This window comes from Symsagittifera roscoffensis, chromosome 2, assembly GCF_963678635.1.
Source record: "Symsagittifera roscoffensis chromosome 2, txSymRosc1.1, whole genome shotgun sequence".
NCBI lineage: Eukaryota > Metazoa > Xenacoelomorpha > Acoela > Convolutidae > Symsagittifera > Symsagittifera roscoffensis.
Genome location: NC_087063.1, coordinates 17,237,201 through 17,252,649, shown reverse-complemented (window position 1 = coordinate 17,252,649; position 15,449 = coordinate 17,237,201). Strand labels below are relative to the sequence as shown.

At 40.8% G+C, this 15,449-nt stretch overlaps 1 protein-coding gene across 1 annotated transcript; it reads left to right on the top strand.

Moving 5' to 3' along the window:
• Positions 1-520: 520 nt before the first annotated feature.
• On the top strand, positions 521-15,119 carry LOC134839266 (protein prune homolog 2-like). The gene is made up of 3 exons (XM_063854764.1): positions 521-1,809; positions 10,673-12,456; positions 14,608-15,119. Exons 1-3 carry the CDS (start codon positions 1,674-1,676, stop codon positions 14,773-14,775), a joined length of 2,088 nt encoding a protein of 695 aa, XP_063710834.1. The 5' UTR covers positions 521-1,673; the 3' UTR covers positions 14,776-15,119.
• The last annotated feature ends 330 nt before the right edge of the window (positions 15,120-15,449 follow it).

The window sequence follows — 15,449 nt, the reverse complement described above, 5'->3', positions numbered from 1 at the left end:
ACAAAGGTGTGAAATTTTTCAAAAAAAAAAACGTTCCTTATTTTGCTTTGCGATGTTTTGTTGCATCGCATGTGTTGCGAAGCTCAGCTTCGCCTCTGCGTTAATTTTTTTTTCAAAAACTTCGGCCACAACATACATTCTGCAAAATTAAAATTATTTGGCTCATTATTCGCTAAACCAACTTAAGGATTTCAAACAAAAATTTTTGTTATTCTGAACTGCAAAAATTGAATTAGATTTTTGGTGCAGAGATGGTTCACTTGGTATATTTGGGGAGGAAGGAGACCGTTTATCAGTGTCATTTTTGCTCTTTAGTTATTTTTACCTCGTAGCAAAGTCCATCATTCTGGGTCAACTTTGCCTTGTGACAGCAGCTTTGTGCCCTAAATGAAAATAATGATTATCACGTGTAACTTAAGTTAACGTAATTTATTATTGGTGAAAGAGCTACTCAAATGACAGATTCCAAAGAAAATGTTTAATGAAGCTTATTACTTACGATTGTCTGGATTTTTGATTCTTAGGTTTTTTTTTTCAGATATTTTGGTACCTACAAAAGTTTGATTGGTTAATATAATTTTCTGTTTGATCCTTCTGTCATAAAGGATTTCCTCATTGTTGCAGCTTAGTTGTGTTCTTATCCGTGCAACTTGTGACGCTTTCTTTTCAAATGCAAGTGTGTGGAAAATATTGTACAATATGTGCAGACTCTACAAATAGGAGGCAACATGACGTTACTAACACCACTAAAATTGCGTTTCCTTTTTCTAATATGTTAGAATGCGTTTAAGCTCCAATAAAAAATTAAATGGAAAATATCTTCGAGGTTTCAGTTGAAAGAAAAACTGCAATTTGCTTTACAATAAAATTAAGATTGCATAAATGCACCTTCATAAATTATTGCTAAATCAGGAATGTATTTATGCCAAACAATTCTTTCGAGAGCTTCAATTTAATGTAACTTTTTAGAGAGATTTTGCTAATTGATAATTCTGATCGAATGAAAAACCGTAATGGTTCGTTTTATTTGAATCGCATAAATTATTGTATTTCAATGACATCTTATAAAAAAAATCCAAAATAACGTTGCATTATTGTTTTTATTTCAACGTTGAAAACACTTGAAGACATCATTGAGACGTTGAAAACACTTCGCAGGTGTAATTTGAAATTGATTTGCTGAGTTAAGGTTCCTTTGATAGAGAAGGCATTGCTTGGGGTATTTTTATTCAGGAGGTTCATTACGTGAATTCTTCTCCTGTGAAGGTGTTGGAAATTTCTTACTGAAAATCCCATTTTTTGAAGTGAATTTTACCCCAGCAAGTTGTCTCGGCCATTTCCTCTATTTAAGCAAGATTCTTTTTTCTTTCTTCGGCAGCTTTCAGAACCGTTATTATAATTAAAAACTTCCGTTTTTGTTCTGATACTCCTATTTTCATATTTATAGCCGGTCTATAACGTATTCCTATATTGCATCCAGTTGATCCGTTTTTCTAATTTAAAAGGAACTGGTGGTTCAATCATTAAACCAATATTTTCCTGATAATTTAACTTTATTGATTTATGAAAGAACGCCGTCAAATGACTCTTTTAGATGACTTTGAGCGCTCAACCACATCTTGCCTGTGGCTATGTTGTTAATACATATCATAAAGCAGAGTCACTAGAAATCTATGGCTGAAACAGCTGACTTAGAAAACTCTTTCCCAGGCATCGCAAATGAACAAATTCTACCACCGAGTTCGCAGAATGTGACTGAAATTGGTATTACAGTGGACTCAGCGCCTCCAGCCGGAACCCTGTCAACAGGTAGGAAACCATTCTCATAATTTTATAATTATTACTTCTTTTATTCATTCATTCCTCTCAGTTTTTGCTTGATCTGAATTGCTAGGCCTTTCAAAAGTTGTGAGCACAAAATTTAAGTTGCAATTAATTGATGAGACAAAAATTAATTAACTGTAGTGAGTGACTTTCAGTCATCGTTGACGATGACGTCCACGGTCGACTCGTTCCAAGATCTTTGGTTGATTTTCAAGAACAGCTGGATTTCAAGATTCATTGGAAGCAGGCTCTTTCGATGATCGTTGTACGCAACTCCTGCTACGTAGTCACTCCTAATGATCTTATTTCGAGTTCACGGATTTTCAGTAGCTCGGAAGCGAAGTCATTATCTTGGGTTGCTGTATCATATTTCTCCGGTCTAGAAATTATCAGTTTCAAGCCTTCGATAGCAGTTTTCTCATCTGCTGTTAGACTTTCTAGAAGTTTGATAACGGCACTTTCAAAGGATGACATATTGACAACATTGCTGACAATGGCAATACGTTTTGGGTGATTAAGATTCCAATTTCAAATCGTATTTTGTTGTTGCTTTTAATGATTTCTTTTGATTTTTGAGTTTTGAGTCTTTCAATTTACTAATTTGGCGGCATATTCATGTCGAAAATGTGGCAAAATTAGGTTCGGCAAAGAATAAAGTTCAAATGTCGTAGACATAGCCGGGCCCATTTGCAGGTTGCAAATTAGAAAATTGTTCGTTGAAGCTGATGGTACGTCGTTGTTGATTGTAATGGTCATCTAGTTGTTAGCTGTCGTTGATCATGTTGGTCATCTAGTTGTTACTGTGGTCCAATACTCGCGAGAGTTTGACTGCTGGTCGGTGTAGAATCCCCCTGCTAGTTTTAATTTCGCAGGAGCGAACGATTCCGTCTGCACCTGGGAAAGTGCGAAGTACCCGTCCCAGGGGCCAAAGACCTCGAGGCGTTAGGTCTTCCAGTATCCATACAAGGTCTCCTTGATGAAGATTTTCCACTTGCTTTGTCCATTTCGTTCGGGTCGTCAAGGTTGGCAAGTAGTCTTTGAGGTATCTGTTCCAGAACTGTTGACTCAAGGCTTGAGCTTGTTTCCAAGTTTTCTTGTCCGTTGTGTGGCGAGGGAGAAACAATCCGGGAGGCAAATTGTTTGTTGGTCGTCCTAGTAGAAGGTGATTGGGTGTAAGGGGCTCGTCGTCGGTTGGGTCTGATGAGACGTGGGTTAGCGGGCGAGAATTCATCATAGCTTCAACCTCGCACGTGAAGGTTGACAGAGTTTCGTCGTCCAGTGTCCGTGTTCCAATGACTTTGTAGAAGGCAATCTTAAATGTTTTTATGAGGCGTTCCCATGATCCACCAAAGTGAGGAGCTGCAGGTGGGTTGAACTTCCAGGTTATTCCAAGTAATTGGCATTGATTGTTGAAGTCGTTGCTGTGTTGAATCTCAGAAAGGCTTTCCTGTAATTCCTTGTCAGCTGCAACGAAGGCTTTTCCGTTGTCAGAGAAGATGATCCTGGGTTTACCGCGTCTAGCGATGAAACGGCGTATGGCTTGTAGAGTTGAGTTTGTGTCGATTGGCTGGCATATTTCTGAATGAACTGCTCGCGTGACGAGGCAGGTGAAGAAGAGAACGTATCGCTTACTGTACTCGTCGTTGTTCCGCGTGGCAAAGGGTCCAAAGAAGTCAATTCCTGTTGAGTAGAAGGGGTAACTGTTTTCCGATAAAGGGAGTCGTTGTAGGGGTAGATCTGCCATCAGAGGCTTCACTGGTTCCTGTCGAAGGCGTCGGCAAGGTATGCATTGTCGAATAGTTTTCTTCAGATGCTTGCGTGATCTTATGATCCAAAAGTCCTGCTGAAGAAGGCTTCAGGTGTGTTCCATTCCACAATGGGAATTTATTACGTGTGTTTGCTTCATGAAGAGTTGTATTGGGTAGTTTTATGCGTTCAGAATGACTGGATGTCGGCTGCAAAGTAGAAGCGGGGCTTTCTGTAGTCGTCCTTTGGCACGTAAGTATCCGTGATCGTCGATGAAGGTGCAAATAGGTTGTAGAGGGCTGCGGGGTGGAATGTCAGATTTCTTTGTCAGGCATGCTAGTTCCTTGGGGAATGATTGATTCTGTAAGTGTTTAATGATCCATGCGAATCCTAAGGTCAGGTGATGAAGTGAGAGGCTCTGGCGTGTCTTCCTTTTGATGTTTTCGGGGAAGAGAAGAACATATGAAGTAACTCTGAGTGCTCTTGTCCAAGTGCTAAATCGGTTGAAGTCGATTACTGATGTTGGCGGTTGTGGGTCGTTGTCTGTCAGATGAATATCGGCTGTAGGTTGTGTTGGCGGGTGATTAGGCCAATCTGATGATGGTCTTAACAAGAAGTCTGGTCCTTTGATCCATCGTGAATCGGTAGTCATGTCACATGCTTTGTAACCACGTGTTCCGTCGTCTGCAGGTTTGTCTTTGCTGGGCACGTATCTCCAGTCCAGTGAAGATGTTGAGTCCATGATGAAATTCAGGCGGTTGGCGGTGAAGATCCGGTGTCGTTGATTCGGCGAGTTTATCCAATGAAGAACTGTTGTACTATCTGTCCATAGTGTCGTACTGTCGATTCGTATGTCATGTTGTTCTTTGATGAAACGAGACAGTTAAGCTCCGTTAGTGGCGGCTTGAAGCTCGAGATTTGGAATTGTCATTCTGCTGATGGGTGCTACTCGAGCTTTTCCAATGACGAACTTGAGTTCCGTTGTGTCGTCGTCGTATCTGATTCTGAGGTAAGCAACTGATGCTAAGGCAAGTTCGGAGTTGTCGCTGAATACATGGAGTTGGGTTTCCAGTATCTTCGTTTCTGGTTTGAAGTAAATCCGGGGCAGGCAGATGTCGTTGATTTGGCTTCGCTTGTCTATCCAATCGTTGAGGTCTGTTAAATGCTCCATGTTTAGAGGTTTGTCCCATTGAGGTCCATTACTCCAGGCAAGTTGAAGTGATTGTCGTAGTCGAATTGTCAGTGGCATCGTAATTCCAAGCGGGTCAAAGATTGAAGAAGCAAACTTCAATAGTTTGCGCTGCGTTAAGTCCTTCTTGTCAATGGCGTGAAACTTCTTTGCTTCCACAAGAAAGACGTCCGTGTCTGGTTTCCATTTCACTCCAAGAACTCTTTCGAGGGGTCGTTCCTTCTTGGTGAGGCTGTCGCTGTTTTCCAAGTGGTTCTCGTTGACTGTTGCGAGGAATTGTTGAGAGTTTGAGGTCCATTTTGTGAGGTTGAAACCTCCAATGCTGAACATCTTTTGAAGGTCGTTCATTAACTGTGTCGCTTCCGTCGGTGTTGAAACAGCTTTGTATAGGTCGTCCATGTATATGTTGCGTTTTTTTATTTGACCCAAGGCTGGATACTTGTCGGCATTGTCCTTCGCACATTGTCGAGTGGCGTAGCAGGCAACACATGGTGAGTCGGTAGCTCCGAAGATGTGGCGGGTGTATTGAAAGGTTGCGGGTTGGCCCGTGTTGTCCTTCCACAGAAATCGCAAATACGGCTGGTCCTCTGGGCTCTTGAAGACCTGCATGAACATTGCTTCAATGTCGGCAGAAATAGTGATTTGGTCCTCGTGAAATCGCATAACGATTCCAGTAAGGTTTGTGAGGAGGTCTGGTCCAGTTAGTAGGTTGCTGTTGAGTGATACTCCTTTGTAGATGCTCGATGCATTAAGGACTCGGCGTACCTTGCCAGGTTTATTGATGTTTGTCACTGGATGATGAGGAAGGTACCATTTTCCTGTTGAGTCTTCATGGGAATCATCAACTTTGACTATGAAACCTTTCTGCAAGTCGGTGTCGATGGTCTCCTGATATTTCTGTGCCATCTCGGTGTTTCTCTTCAGTCGTTGGAGAAGGCTGTCGAGCTGCTTCCTGGCAAGCCATCTATTGTTTGGCAGTTGTTGTCCACGTTTCCAAAGCATTCCAACTTCGTAGTGTCCATTGGGCAAGCGGGTTGTTGAAGATTCCAAGATGCGGAGAGCTTCCTTGTCTGTTGAGAGGCTGCGTTGGTCAGTTGAAATCCCTTCGGCGTCCAATTCCATCCATTCAGCTACGTGGCGAAACAGTGTATCGTCTGTCGTGAAGTTGATTGTGTTGATGTCGTCGTTGGGTGTCGCTGCATTGTCTCGTCCACAGAGAGACCATCCAAGTGGCGTTTTCCATCCAATAGGCACATTTTGTTTTGAATGGATTACTTCCGAAGGTGTCACGAGTTCGGCGAAATCGCATCCAATGATGATTCCGATTTGTTTCGAGGGCAGTGTGGCTATCCGAATGTGTTGAAGTGGCTCGTTCCTTTGGCAGATGGAGTTGACGAGTTCAGGGTTGAATTGGGAAAGGTTCCAATCCATTATGACGTCGATGTCATTTAGTTGAAATGGCTGCTTTTGCTGGTTGTAGGGTCCAATCGCGATCGTCATCTTTGTAGAAGCTGTATCTGATGATGTCAGTGCTTGGTTTAGCTGGATGGTGTCGTCTAATTGCAGATCTGGTTTGAGTTGGAGGGCGATTGATGATTTAAGCAATGTCAGTTTGCTTCCACAATCAAGCATTGCATAGGCATGAACTCTGTTTGCCATGAGAGATCGTTATTGGCAGGGTCAGAATGTGGCGAGTCGATTTCTTTCTGCTTATGCTGGTGCTGCAGTTGGTGGTGTCGTCATGTTGTCTGGAGTTCCGGTTGGCTGTCTCCCTCTGTGTCGTCGAGTTGTAGGTGCTGCTGTTGTGCAGAAGTGTGTGGTGTTTCTTACTGCATCCGTCCGTCCGGCAGGTTTGCGTTGATTGACAGTCTGCGAACTTGTGGGGGCTGAGGCAGTTGAAACTTAGTTGTAGGTCCCTGGCATGCTGTAATCTGTCCTTTGGGTTCATTGCGATGAAGTGTTGGCATTTTCCAAGGTACTGGCAATTGCGTTTCTCCGGGCAAAAATCTCGTCGTTGATCCTTTTGTCCAGATTTATGTTGCTGCTGGCTGCGTTGCCGTTTCCGGTTGTTCTGATTGGCGCGGTGATCCGATGGTCCATGTTGGTGGGTGTGACCGTTGGATGATGATCCTTCAGTGTTGCTGCTGTTGTAGTTGTTGCTGCTGCTGCTGTTTCTGGTGTTGTTGTTGTTGCTGTTGCTCGGCAAATCGCTGCATGCTTCGGCGTAGATGTTGAACCAATTGGTGAGGTCGATGAGTGATGATTGTCTGATGTTGCATTGCAGATTGTATCTATTCCATTCTAGTCGGCAAGGGGTAGGCAGTTTTGACAAAACTGTTTGGACATTTGTCGTAGAGTGTAGATCGTGCTGGAATCCAAGTGTCGTGAATGTATCGACCATTGTCTGTAGGAAGTTGGCGAGGTCCTTGTAGCTTCTGGTATGTAGATTGGGGCCGCTGATGGCGTCGAGTCGTCGAAGGAAGGATGTAACTATCTTCGTCGGGTTACCAAAGTCGTTTTCCAGTCGCTGAAGGGCTGCGTCATACATTGCTCCATTGCATCCATATCCTCGGATGAGAGATTTGGCATCTCCGGATACAAGTTTCTGCAGATGTGTAATCTTTTCCGAGTTTGTCATGTCGGTGCTGTTGATGGTTGCGTTGAACAGTCCTATCCAATCTAACCATTGTTCAGGTTCTCCGTCGAATATGAATGGTTTGACAATGGGCACAGATTTTCTGAATGTCTTCGAGATCGTTTGATGATGGTTGTGGTCTGTCGGTGCTGTTCCAAGGTTGGTCTGAATCGGAAAATAAGTCGGCTGGTTCTGATGTGCTGCATGTGGATGTGCTGCATGTTGATGTGCTGCATGTTGATAGACTGCATGTTGATGAGGGGGAGGTCGGTTGATATTTGGGTGAGTTGTTCCTGTTGGTCCCCTGCAGCCTGCATGAGTGAAGGCTGTTGTTGATGATGTCGGCATGTTCGTAGGGTTGTATGCTGTCGTGGTTCCCAGAAATCCTTCCTGGTACGATCGCATGGCAGGTTGTTTACATTGGTGAGTCAGGGTCGGCTGGCTGGAGTTCCAATTTGTTGCTGTTCGTTGATCTCCTTGGTTTGTTGGCAGTAGTGCTGGTTGTGCTGGTATCGGTACTCCGTTGATGTTTGTGATACCCTTAGCTGTCGTCTGGTGTCCACTGAACACGTTGGTGGGGGGATGATTGGTTGAATTCTGATTTCCAATCGTCAAGATGGGTCTAAAGGCGCTATTCGGATTATGTGTCCTCTGTTGCTGACTTGGAGGCTGGTTCTGTTGTAGGCTTGAAGGCTGGTATAGTATATGTGGGGGGCTAGCTGTCTGGGGAGCAAGAAATGGGTGTGTGATTTGCTGTCCAATCATTTGACTCTGAGCTGCTTTTGAAGTTGCTGTCGGAAGAAATATTGGCGCTGAAACATTTCTTTGTTGGGTTGCTGGTGCGTTCATCTGCTGATTGAAAACTTGGATTTGAGTTCCAGGGTTGACGTTTCATGAAGTTGAGCTTCTGAGTTCGGTCTTTGTCCCACTGTTGCTGTCAATTGCTGATTGTCGATTTGGAGTTGAGTTCCATTGTTCAATTCTATAGTCGTTCCTTGAAGTTGAGCTTCTGGGTGGTTCGGCTGAAGGTTTGAACTTTGTGACAAGTCGGCGTTCGGCTGCTGCAATGAGAGGTTTGACTGAGGATGGAGGTGAGTTCCATGGGCAGTTTGAGTTCCAAGAGTTTCTGTTTGTTGTTGATGAATGCGATGATCCAAGGTATTGGCGTCGCTGTTAGATCCGGGGCGAAGTAGGAGTCCTGAATTGTCCTGGGCGGAGTTTGATCTGTGGTTTGAAGTAGCGTTTAAGATTGCTGGCAATCCTGAAAATTGTGGCAAATCGTCCGGGGTGTCCTGGTCCATGGTGACGTTTTGTGTAGTGGTACTACGGGTTAAACTTTCCGTTTGGCGTCGAAGGGGAAGATTTTTCAAGGCTTGTCGTATTATTGAAGGCGTCGAGACGTTGCTGGCTACTCGTGATGAGTTTAAAGAAGACGTGGCAGTGTTGTTGAGGGTACGCTCGTATCGTTTTGATCGTAGTTGGATCGTTCGGTACAAAACTTTCAAAGTTTTCAATCGTTCAATGATTGAGTCTTGCTGGTCCGTTCCGGTGCGTATTATCTTGACTGCTTCGTTATTGGCATCGTCAAGCAAGCTCTTCAATTCCGTTAAGAAATCGTTTATGATCTGTACTTCGTCGGAATCGCTTATGGCTTGGTTAATAATTTTTGCTAAAATTTCTACGTCTGTCTCTATGACTTTAAAAACAGCATCATAGATTGAATTCATTTTTAATTGACTTTGTCTCCTAAACTTAATTCACGTTTTGACGTGTCAGACAAAAATGTAAAATGGCCAAAATGTAATTCCTTGGATTACATGGAACCCTCGTAATTGTATTGTAACAAAAAAAATGATTTTGAGTTTTTTTTTTCTTTGGAACTTGCAATCCAAAAAAAAAATAATCAATATGATTGGTTAGTATAAGGATGGGTTCGTTGATTTTTCAAACAAAAAAAACCTTGGTTTCGGTTTCTTTGTTTTAAAAACTATTGTGCGCCAATGACAATGGCAATACGTTTTGGGTGATTAAGATTCCAATTTCAAATCGTAGTTTTGTTGTTGCTTTTAATGATTTCTTTTGATTTTTGAGTCTTTCAATTTACTAATTTGGCGGCATATTCATGTCGAAAATGTGGCAAAATTAGGTTCGGCAAAGAATAAAGTTCAAATGTCGTAGACAATTGCCATCGATTGACAAATACTGCTTCAATTCTTCTTTCATATAAAACTTCAGATTTTCCACAAAAAGAGCTCGCGCATCAGATAAATCTATGCTTTCACGCTAAATAGCTTTAGTTACGGAAACAAGTATCGGTTAAGTGTGGTTAAATTCTTGTAGCTCTCTGTTTTTCTTAGCAGTAGGGATATAATCAGCCAACTTGGAAGAAGTTTTTTCTAAGCTTCTTCATTTACATGATCGTCAAATGTACATGATCGTTTAAGCATATCCTGTTACTTTCTTCTGAGTAAGCTTCTTACCGCATTTGCGTTTCCATTCGTTTTCTGCATAAGTAAAATACTTTCATAATTTTTGTTCATTTGTCCGAGGCATTTCCACCTCAAAAAACCAGGCATTAATCACATATTTTTACATAGGTTTGCTAAGCAGCCAATTGATTGCAATTAACTGTTTTCGCTTACATTATAATTGAATTAATTGGAGGTTTTCCAATTGAGTTTAAAAATCAAATAAATGCAATTAATTGTTCATCAATTATTTTTGAAAGGCCTTGGTTTGTGATACATCTGCTTTTGATTTGCCAATATATCATTCTTAGCTATTCTTTGTATGTTAACACTAGCCAGCTTGAAAGCGTAGTGGATTAATACGAACTTTCTTTTTTCCAACCTAACTCGCAAATAAAAGTGTTCACTTATTGAAGGGCAATTTTGCTATAATCACGATCTGTAGCATTGGATATTTCATAGCATCTCTTCTCTTATCCGCTTTATTTATTGCTGGTGTTCGGGAACAATTAAGCGTCTGTGACTGAGTGGTTCTTGCGTTAGACTGAAAATCTCTAGGTCGCAGATTGAATCCGAGACTTGGCCGATTTTTACTGATTCGAGGCTTATTTTTTCTTTTCTCACTTTATAGAGCTGCTTTTTTTGTCGTGTTCTCGCTTGAGTTTGCGAAGCACAGCTTCGCCTCTGTGTTGATTTAACTGTTTTGAAAGTTACTTGAAACTGAATAAAAAGCTTCAGTAGAAAAGAAGCCTTATTTCGAAGCGCTTCAATTGTTATTATGGCATGCTAATACACCATAATATTTCTCAGGTTTTACATCAGGCGTCTATTCTCTGACCACTACAAGTGGATCCCTATCTCCTAGGTCACAAGGGTCCAGCTATCCGCAGACGCCGCCAAACAGCTATACTGTAGACAGCTCATTCGCCAAGTTCACAGCACTCCCAGCCTCCGCTCTGACCCTCGACACTCAGGAACTCCTATCCAAACTCGACGAAAATTTGACTTCGAGTGGCGATGATAAAGATGGAAGGGCATCCGACAGAATCGCAGATGGTAGTCTGGGAACTGGTGAAGCGGAGGGTCATTGTCGTGAGGTTGCAGAAGTTGAAGAAGATGCAGATCCGGGACGTTTGGGTTTCAATAGAGTAGATCTTCCTGGGACTGAAGAGGCGTTTGAACAATTTAGAAAACAAAACGAAGAGTTCCTGAAACATATGGACTCAATTGCAGACACAGAAGAAGAGCCGAAAACCTCCAATGAACCCCCAAAGGAAAGCGAAAAGGCACCACAGCCAGCGGTGAATGTAGATGATTACCTATTCGATTTGCACAATGAAAATGTTGTCGCTTCAAATATATGCCAAGAAATGATAGCAGACGGCATCGACTCTTCAAGGTACCAGTCATATATCTCAGAGTTGCCGAATTCACGCGAAGAGTATCAGCGTATGGTTTCAAAGTTTGTAAAACATCAGTCATTTCATACTAAAAGGTTAAATCATTTGCGGAATGTCCCTAACGATTCTTCTGTTTACGGAGCCCAAGAGTGCATTACTGATCCTCTCACTTCAGCTATGATATCAGGTAGTTTAGCCAGTAATTCAACTAATTCCACTAAACCTAAAATAGAGTCTTCATCTCGTAGCCAGAAAAGACAAATTGTGGATTTCGAAATAGCGATATTTATGCCAGCTGATATAGATTACCGCGAGCCAATTTTAGCGGTGCAGAGGGAGTGTCAAGAAAGAAATAGATACCTTAAAATGGTGCAAGCAACGCCAAAGGTGAGCCAACCTAAAACTCGGCTCATTCCTTCTGAAAGCGAACAAAATTTTAAATTATTCGACGAATGGCAAGATGATGAGATCTCAGACATGGCCAGAAATACTTCAGTGCTATTCAGTGAATCCGAAGATCTGGATGAAGATGAAATGAAAGAGACGCTGGAAGAGCAGAAGAGGCGATTAGAAGAAGAGTATGGGATAGATTTAGAGGACGCAAATTTGGCATCTGACGGAAGTGTCCAAACTCCTGGCGTCAATAGTACCTATGAGTTTGAATGGGATGACCAGGAATTAGGAGGTGGGTTCGGGGCAAATCAACTGGGAAACAACCCCAATGATCAAACATTGGATAATGATGAGATGTTTGACGAGAAATTGGTCGATGCGTCTATGAATATCCAGGCTACACGAAGGTGGCGTGTAACCTTCATTAACGGTGTCGAGAAGCGAATTGATATGAAAATTCTGGATCCTTTCAAGAAGGTTTTATCGCATGGTGGGTTTACACCAACTGGTCAAACGATTCTGGTTTTCTCAGCTTGTTTTATGCCGGAAAAGAAACGACCAGACTATAAATATATAATGGATAACCTGTTTCTGTACGTTATTAGCTCAATTCAAATTTTGATTACGGGAGAGTATGTATTGGTTTATCTGCACGGTGGGGCTGACGATTCAGTGACGCCCAGTTTGAACTGGCTCAAGAAATGCTTCACTCATATCGACCACCGGGTGCGCAAGCAGCTTCAAGCACTGTACCTCGTCCATCCCGACTTCTGGGTCAAAACCGGCATGAAGCTGGCCAAGGTAGTTTATAACAGCTACTCATTTGGATATTAGTTCCTATAATTTAATGATCAAATCTAATTCTGAGCAAAGTTTCATCAAATAAAAAGACCTTTTATGAAGTGCTTAGTTCTAGTTAGTGGCGCAGGCTGGCTCTGTCAAAAAGGCTCCACGGCTACAATCCGCCAACAAGTTTTGAACCCCCCATAACCATTGAACTCATGGCGCTTGTCTCAGATTTTGGTGTCTGAGCTGAAGATGGTATGAAAAAAAGTCAAAAATGGACAATTCATTAGTCGAAGTTTGTTCGAATGAAAAAAGCTCCCCAATTGGCGGAGTTCAGTGTACAAATGTTATCATCAGAACTGTAAAAAGTTAGTGAACATACAAAATTATCGCGCCTGCAAGTAGCAAGCGTTATCAAATTGAAACATTTTGCTCGAGACAAGAGTTGTCGGCCGATTGCTTGTCTGCTTTTTTTTTCGGCTTATTTGCCACAGCACTGAATTTTATTGTGATTTAAACAATTTTCACCATAATTACCTTTGCGGTAAGCAAGGGTATTGTAATCGGGTACTAGACCTTTTTTTCCTGTAAATAACTGTGTTATACGTATGGTTAGTTAATAGCATGGTTAGTGTGTTGGCCTTGTGTTTACGTTGAGAGTTAACTATTAAAATTTTATCAGATTCGAAAATTTGGTAGATTTTCGGCTCAGGTCTTTCAGCTTTAATTCTGTCGGCTTAATTGCCTAATGTTATTAACCTATAACTAATGTTGTTTTTCTAACAATGGATCTCTAACAAGAAATTTTTCAAAAATCTAAATCACCCTCTTAAGCTTTCCGTTGTACAATTAGAAAATTAAACCTGAAAAAAAATTGTCAATTTTTTAATGAAAAAAGTGAAAATTTTTAGAATCAATTTTTGGCTTTTTAGTTCGTTTATTATAATAATTCAATTTCAAAGAATTATCCAGTGCATCTGGCGTAAAGATAAAATCTGGTTTTTGTGAAAGCTCTCAGTGGAAGTAATTCATTTATAAATTTTTACGAGTCTCATTGCATTTTTTGAAAAACTTTACATATAAAGTTTTTTCCAAAACTTCTCGAAAAAGTTTGCTTTGTCGGGTAATGAGAACGGAATTTATACGCATGCGATTTGTTTTCTTGCAATTAGCATTTTTTGGTTCGATGCCGCTGTGAATTTTTTGTTCCGATGCAAGTTTACCGTTCTGTGGTCTTTTTTGTCATGTTATTTTTGTTAAAAATTGTTTCGATTTCAGACAAATTGATTCAAAGATATGAAAGTAATGTTAGATTAAGCTTTTCTCGACACTATCACGTTTTTTTTTCACCTCAGGAAAGACTTGTAATTTAGCGGCGTTGATCCCATTTTCTGTCTGCTAGTTTGTTATGCTTTATTAGTGTTGTATTCCAAGTTTTCTGCTTTACGGTTGTTGACTTAAAATCTGTCGATTTGGTTCACGAATTGGGTCTTACATTCACTACATATAAAGCACTGGTGAACACTTTATAAGCAGAAAGTTTTGATTGTTTTTCAGCTTTTTGACTGTTGGTTGTAATGTGGTCGGCTTTTCTACCTAATATTTTGTTTCCTACAAATTTTCGGTTTTGTTTTAAATATCGATAAGACTATGGCTCCATATTTTGGAATGTTTAATGTCAACCTCACAAGGTCCTCTTAAAAAACTCAAAGAATTTTAATCATGACAAGTTTTGTTTTTCTTGTTCCTTTTTCAATTGTTTCTTTGCTCGAAGTTTTGTTTGCCACTTCTTGAGCGTCATGCTGTTTTATTCTTATATTTGTTGTATCGCAAGTGGTGCGAAGCGCAGCTTCGCCTTTATCTTAAGCTTGCAATTAAAAAGCACAAATTGCAACAAACATTTTTTCAGATTAACAATTTTTGTTACAGAATACCCTTCGAGTTGTTTGAGTTTATTGTTTGAAACCAATTATTGAGTGGCGTCATAATTGGTTTGCGTCACTTAGTAATTATGTAGATTCGCGTGCGTCACCTAAGAAATTTTGTAGACTCAAAGTTTTACTCATTCAGTTTTTCCCAGTAGCGTTGTCGGTCATATTTTTGCTTGTGTATGCGAAGTGCAACTTCGCCTCTGTGTTAAAAGTTATTGAAGTCTTGCCGTTTCAGGTGTTCACAAGTAATAAATTCGAGAAGAAACTCAAGTTCGTATCCTGTTTGTCCTCTCTTGCACGTTACATTCCACTCGACTACATCTACATTCCAGACTGTGTGAAGCTATTGGACTCTCAACTGGCCACAGAACGCACAGAAAGGACTCTCGAAGGCCTCATGTAGAATGTAGATCGCAGATGTCATGAAAAATCCAGTTGGATAGGCATTTAACGAAAAACTTGATCTACCCTATTGATAAATATATGAATTTAAAAAAAGAAGCGGTTTTCATCGAATGGGAGGGTTAAAATGACATACCTACAAATGTTTCGGTTCAGACATTTTGACCGTGGTCAGACATTGCGAGTCAGCTTTAAGAGCATATGACGTACGAAAAAAATGAATATAACTTCTCGCGTTTTTTAACCGAAACTAATTATTTTAAATTTCTTTTTGCACCTAAAGGTGATGCTTTAAAATTGTGTTGAAGAATACTACTGTAAATTTTGTATAAATTGTTTAGATAATTTTCCTTTTTATGGCAACAGCTTTCAATAGGGAAACTTTTGATAGCAGAGCGAATCTGGGCGTTTAGTCGGGAATCCATGTCCAAGACACTCCTGAAATAAAACGAGCTTTCTTGTTGCAATACAATTATTCTATTCTGATCTTGCTTCATCATTGGCAGAAAGAATATCCACAAAAACCATTTGTGCCGCTTAATTAAAAAGATAAAATGTCATAATAAATACACCATTTAAACCTAATTCTTTTATCTACGCGTTTTTACATCACGGGTCAGAATGTAACTTGAATTATCCCGAAAACTAAAATTTATGCGAGCGAACAATTTTAGT

Coding starts and splice junctions, on each gene's coding strand:
- LOC134839266 (XM_063854764.1), top strand. CDS start 1,674: ATGGCTGAAACAGCTGACTTAGAAAACTCTTTCCCAGGCATCGCAAAT. Junction 1,810..10,672: donor AGCCGGAACCCTGTCAACAG/GTAGGAAACCAT, acceptor AATATTTCTCAG/GTTTTACATCAGGCGTCTAT. Junction 12,457..14,607: donor CCGGCATGAAGCTGGCCAAG/GTAGTTTATAAC, acceptor TTGCCGTTTCAG/GTGTTCACAAGTAATAAATT.